This window comes from Episyrphus balteatus, chromosome 2, assembly GCF_945859705.1.
Source record: "Episyrphus balteatus chromosome 2, idEpiBalt1.1, whole genome shotgun sequence".
Taxonomy (NCBI): domain Eukaryota; kingdom Metazoa; phylum Arthropoda; class Insecta; order Diptera; family Syrphidae; genus Episyrphus; species Episyrphus balteatus.
In genome coordinates this window covers 14,735,253-14,741,934 of record NC_079135.1, presented here as the reverse complement: position 1 = coordinate 14,741,934, position 6,682 = coordinate 14,735,253, and the positions used below count along the sequence as shown (strand labels likewise).

The 6,682-nt window shown below is 30.4% G+C and overlaps 1 protein-coding gene across 1 annotated transcript; it reads left to right on the top strand.

Annotated features, from left to right (window-relative positions):
• Positions 1-4,146: 4,146 nt before the first annotated feature.
• LOC129910438 (adenine phosphoribosyltransferase) lies at positions 4,147-5,030 on the top strand. Its single transcript, XM_055987819.1, has 3 exons — positions 4,147-4,351; positions 4,427-4,664; positions 4,728-5,030. The coding sequence occupies exons 1-3, from the start codon at positions 4,269-4,271 to the stop codon at positions 4,944-4,946; spliced, it is 540 nt and encodes a 179-aa protein (XP_055843794.1). The 5' UTR covers positions 4,147-4,268; the 3' UTR covers positions 4,947-5,030.
• The last annotated feature ends 1,652 nt before the right edge of the window (positions 5,031-6,682 follow it).

The window sequence follows — 6,682 nt, the reverse complement described above, 5'->3', positions numbered from 1 at the left end:
AGTTTAATTTTTTTAAACCAATGTTTTCAAAACTGTCCATTGATTTTTTTATTTTCCAGTTAGGTAATAAATTTTTAAAGACAATATGTCAATTTTCTCGATTTTTTTATAAGAAATAATTAAATAGAGTAAGTATTTCGCTTGAATGTCAAAACAAAAGAAGTTTTTTGTCAATTTAAAAACAAATTTTATGTTCTTAAAGTTCTTATGGCGTTTTCGATTGGAAGTCTGGAAGCGTCCGGAATCATTCTGAAAAAGTTTTATTCACACAAAACTATCAGTTTTGTGCGAATAAAATTTGATTAATAATATTTTATTGTGAATTATTACATATAGAATAGAAAGCTTTGAGGTAGAGGTTTGAGGAAGAAATTGAACTTTGAAGACTACGCCCGACTTACATTCCCGCTTCTATAAAGCTTTATAGAAGCATCTATTGCATTTGTAAAGCGTTATAGAACCAAAATTTTAAGTTGGGCGAGCATCCCTAATAAAATCTTTACCATCATCTTTCTCTCTGTCACCCTCTCTTATGAAGTCAGTAATTTGTGTAAATTAGTTATAATATGGATCCGTTTTAAGCTACATTTTAAGTTTTTAATTATTTTTTTTTGATAAAATAAACAGTTTTGGTTTCCTATTTATGCTGAATCAAGTTAGCTTTTATTTTTTTAAATCGGTTAGAAATTGTGGAAGCTATGATTTTTTACTGGAGGAAGAAATTTCAATTTATTGGGACAATCAAAGCAATGAAAAACTATTTTCTCAGTTGTTCGTTCGTTCCGATATCTTTTTTATTGCCAGAGATGAGATATCTGGAGTTGTTTGGCGTATTATTATAATCAAAGAGATACATAATCGTATATAGACTGTTTTTGTACTATGTTGTATGAAAAAAAGTAAAATTGGCAACACTTGCAATATAAAATAAGTGCCTTTTGGTATGATCGATCACGTCCGTAATGCCGATTTTTCACGAGTCAATTTCAGTCGCACGATATGTCACACGGCTTAAGCTGACTAGGATTTTTCTATATGGATTGTCACTTTAGTGAGTTGCGGATAATGTTCACACGAGTCGAAAAGCTTCGCCGCACTGCAAAAATCTGCTCGTTAAAAGTCGGCATAAGTTTGAGCAAGTTCGGTTGAGAGATTTTCAATAGAACGCACTTTCAAAGAATTCAATATACAAATCGTATCTACTCGAGAAGAAGAGCATGAGTAGATGATAGAGCACTAGATTAACCAAAACATCTACTATTAGTAGACAAGGCTATTATAGTAGAGAATTTGTTAGTTGAGGGGCTTCGCTTAATTTAACCAGGTCAAAGTTAAATAAAAATAGCAAATTGATCTAACAAATTGAGCTCTGAAAACTGAAAATCGTGTATGAAAAATCAAAATTTTGGTTTTATGTCACGGAAATAAGATGAACATGGTTTATAGCTTTTTCCAACTGAGCTAAAACGCGGTTTTAGCAAAAAAAAACCCAAAACCTGCACCAAAACTCAAGTTTTACCATACATTTCTACTCAGCAGATTTGTCCGTAAACAATTCATCTCTCTATTGCGGTGTACTAAAAATAAATTCGGGTGATCTAAAACTATCTTTGTTCTTCTCTGTCTTTAAATAAAACACGAAACAAGAATAAATGTTGTCTGGTGACTTGAACTTTGACGTTTAGAAGAAATGGTCATCAAATTAAACAATAAAAAAATAGAACACCGTTCAAAAAAAGTACGTTTTTTTCTTTGTTTGCCATTAATTTGGAGGAGTCATGGGGTGTTGCAGATTTAAAATAATTAAAACGTCAAAATTTCCGTTGGGAAAGCATTTTAGGTTTTTAAATTTTTTTTTACTAGATATGTTGATTTCCTGAGAAATGACAAAAAGTGTTTTTTTATTTGTATCCCTTTTTAAAAAACTACTCCACAGTTGATTTACTGTGTTGTATGCAGTGTTGCCGGAGAGAAATATTAGAATGTAGTACGGCAGAAAAAAAAGGGGAGTATTTTGAACAAAATAGGAGTACAGCCATTTTTTTGTCTTGAATTTTTTTTTAGTTTTATTTTTAAAAATATATATTAAGTTAAACATAAAAAACAAAACATAAATAAATAAATTATTAATTCAAATAACAAAAGTAATAAAATATCTGTCTTATGGTAAATAGCTTAATTTATAGTAATATTGTAATCACAAGATATGTATTAAATACATTAAATAGAAGTGGTTTTGCAAAAATCAAGGTATTTTGATTATATGGTAAGTATAAAATGATATACCTAAGAAAAAAACAAATATTATTTTTTATACGCTTTTAAAAGTTGTTTTGAAGGATTCCATTTGTGGCAATCAACTCTATTTAACAATTCCTTGCAACTCATAATTGCATTTATTGTATTTACTTCCAATCTGTTTCGTTTTGTATCTTTCATAATAAGGAATTGGGAAAAAACTCGTTCTGCCGCTGCGCTGCTGTGCGGAAGACTTAATAAAGCACTAACAAAATCCTTTTTCAGAGGGAAAAGTGTTTCATTAAGAGCATTTAAAAAAAAAATATATTTCTGACCAAAATTCTTCTATTTCTAATGAATTCGAAACCATAGTTTGGCTAAGTAGTGTTCGCCATTCCATGTCGAGGTTTTCAATTTCATTTTCGTTAATCAAATCGGGAATGGAAGAAATTATTGAAGTTGCACTTTCTGCTAAATTTAAAGGGTCAATGCCTTGAATATGTTTCAGAATTTCGTCATCAAAATCGATTCGCTGTGAAATTTGAGCACACAGGGTCTTATAATATTCTCGGCAAACACCTTTAAACTCAATTATTTCATTTATTTCAATTTTGTTTATTTTAATAAAAAGTTCAGCTTTAAGCCTGGTACGATGCTCGCGCTAAATTTTAGCTCCCATACAGATTATTGAAAAATTTTATCTGAGCTAAAATGGATCCCATACAAATTAGCGATAACTTGTATGGGAATTTTATCTCGGCTAAAATTTAGCGCGAACAGCGTACCAGGCTTTAACCCCAACGTATACAGAGTTAATATTTTTTAAATAAATGTCAGAAAAATTCGGATTAGAGAGAAACTCGTCCGATTTGATAAAATTTTTTTTTTACTTTTTTTTACACTTTGCTACAAGTGTAAAATATTTTGTCATTAAAAAAAATAGGAGTACGAATGTGAAAGGAGGAGTACGGGAGTACGGAGGTGCTGAAAGTAGCACAATACTCCTATGGGAGTACTTTCGGCAACACTGGTTGTATGCTTAATAAACCACGTTCTACGAACGCATCCCCAAATTCCAAATGAATTCTTATCATAATGAATTTTTCATGACAGGAGATGACAGATGAGATAAGAAGAAATGTTGACAGCAGGGATGAGAATGCTAAGCCCGAAAAGTGAAACATATTGCCCAAAAAAACGAAGTAGATTTGGAAAATATGTAGCAGATAATGAAAAAAAAAATATACATATAAAACAAAGGAGAATGTCCAAAAATAAATATATTTAAAAAAAAAGCCCAGCACCGATTTAAATGAGACCTGCATGGCTTGAAAGCGCATCACTCGTAACAAATATGAATTTTTTTCTCAAAAAGCCATCCCCGTAATTGCTATAATGATTTATAATGATTTTTAATTTCAAATTATAAAGTGTTTTTTACTACAAAATTATTTTCATTGACTTGGTCTTAGTTCCATGAGCAAAGATGCCATCTGCCATATAATAACCTAAGATTGTTTTTTTTAAAGCCGATGTCTGATTTATTTTATGCAAAATGCATGACCGGACCCAGAGCCATGGGGATCTGGGCGGTTACATAAAATAATTGATATCTTGGATGGGTCTTTGATTTGGATGTATATGATGTGAAATTCTTGCAGTGCCTAGTGAGCCAATTTAAAAATAAAGAGCACTAACAATGCATTTTTTTAACAAAAAATGTAACAAGACGACACATCTTAAATGAAATTTTGTTCGTTAGAAAAAATTTGTCAAACGAAGTAGAAATAGGTTGCTACGTAGCAGATACATCAAAATAAATTAATGAAGTAGATCTGCTACATATGAAGTAAATACTCATCTCTGGTTGACAGAAAAGCAATAAACAAAAATTCATTTTCAAATAACCTCTAGAATCTAGATAGTTTAACAAATTATTACTAAAAAATTCTTTTTTTTTTGTATATTTTTACAAATTTACTGTCCACAAAACAATCCCCAAAAAAAACCTTGTAAATAATAGATAAAAAATGAATGCCGACCAAAAATTAGAAGTAATCAAAAAACACATTGGTGTTTTTCCTGATTTTCCCAAAAAGGGAATTATTTTTCGGTAAGAGTCGAGTCGAGTCGACTGGCGTCTTTAAATTAATTTCTTATCTCTTCCATTTCATTACTTTTCATACAGTGATATCTTTGCTGCATTAACAAATCCAGAAGTATGCATTTATTTGAAGGACCTACTCGTAGCACATATCAAAGCAAACTATTCCGATGTCGATTTAATTGTTGGCTTGGAGTCAAGAGGTTTCCTATTCAATTTATTGATTGCCTCTGAATTGGGTGTTGGCTGTGCTCCGATTCGAAAGAAAGGCAAATTACCAGGAGAGTGTATATCGGTTGAATATACTCTTGAATATGGAACTGTATGTTTTTTTACATTTAAGTTGTTTCAAATTGTTTTTAATAATGTAAGTTCTTTTTTGTAGGACATTTTTGAGATGCAAAAAAATGCTATAAAACCTGGACAGAAAGTTGTCATTGTTGATGATCTTCTTGCAACTGGTGGATCATTGGAGGCAGCTATTAAACTACTTAGAAAAGCTGGTGCTATTGTTTTAGAAGGTTTAGTTGTTTTAGAATTGTCTGATTTGGAAGGACGTAAACGATTGGATTGCAACATACATTCCTTGATTCAATATGATTAAGTTAAGACAAAGTTTCCACTGTGTTGTTGATGTTTTATTTTATTTCGCACAAATATAATACCAAAAGAGATTTTATTTACTTTATTTTGTAATGTTTTATTGCGTATGGCAGAAATTGAAATTACAATTTTTTTAATTTTTGAAAAAAAAACTGATTTTTGCCCAAAACCCACATATACTTTGCTTAATTTATTATATTATTAATTTTTATTATCACTTGATCTTGATGATGAGATCTTGCTTTTCATCAGGATCACGAATCGTGATCTTGCAAGATCTCATGTAGTTGTTGTAATACGTTTTAATTAATGATCTATATGGATCAAGTGATAAAAAAACGGCTATTATCTCATTTTTGTACAAGCTAATTCAGGAGGATGTGCCAAAAAGCTTAAGCGGATAGGTTGGGTCGGGACAAGAAAACAATCGTATGAGAGGGGGTTAATATTCACCCCCGTTTTGCCAGGAGGGGCAATTTTCTAAAAAAAAATGATTTAATTAGGAAAAAATATTATTAAAAATCAACGTTTATACCTACAACAACATGTTATAGATTTTTGTTAAGGCTGAAATCTCTTTTTTATTTTGCTTTCAAATAATGCTGTTTTAATAGATATTTTTTGAAAAATTAATTTTCAAAATCAAAATCTTGAAACAAAATTTTTAATTTGCTAACAATTTTTTTAAAAATTTTATGTGATTAAGAGCCGTTTGCTGAATCGAAACTTAAGCATTTATGTTCTACATAAATTCTTATGTGAAAATTTAGACAGAGGAAAAAGTAGAGAATAAGAGCTTATGTTCAACTTAAGCCCTTAGGGGCAATTGCTGAAACGAAACCTAAATATTTATGCAGAACATAAATTCTTATCCCCAAATTTTTCCTCAGCACTTGTACTATTTAAGTTTTTAAAATTTAATGCTCTTATTTCTTTTTAAACAAAAACAGAAAACCGGATGCAAAAGTGATTTGTCGTTTTTGAGAAATTAAAAAAAAAAACCAAAACTACATTTTTCAAAGACTTGTTAATTAATTTATAAAACATTATATCTTTCTTCTATTATTTTTTAGCTAGAAAATCTTATGTTTGAATATTTTCTCTTTGCATTAACTACAATTCTACCAAGTTTCAAGATTCTACTGTATTCAGAAGTATACTCTTTAATAATTATTATTATAATTGATATTAATTCTACTAAAATGGGCGGTTACTACGCCCCCTGAATGGAAAATCTCAATTTTTCGATTTTTTTCCTTTGTTGTACTTCAAGTTCCATTACCATAACAAGTTTCTATGATAACGAGAAGTTTTCCATAATTTTTATGATATGTTAGTGTTAGATAGTCAATCAGTTGTTTTTGCGATTTTTGAAGGCCTATTTCTCAGAAACTACTAATCCTACGTAGCTGAACGTTTCTGAGGAGCTTGATTTTGACTATACATATGTTAAAAACGAGTTTGAAATGTTTGACATTATTGAAATAGAAGTTATAAGGGTTCAAAAAAGGCTTGAGTTTTTTCCTAAGGGTATGTACCAAAATTCATAGAGAGGTTGGCTGGGCAACCGGAGGCAGAAGATAAAGTCTGATTATAAACAAACTTACCTAATATAATAAAAATAATAATAGTTGCCCGTAAAAAAAATCAGCAAAAAAAATTTCTCCATACATATGTATGTGACCCAGCCTACTGCTCAACACCTGCCCACGGGAGTGAGTTCTCCAACAATAAGAG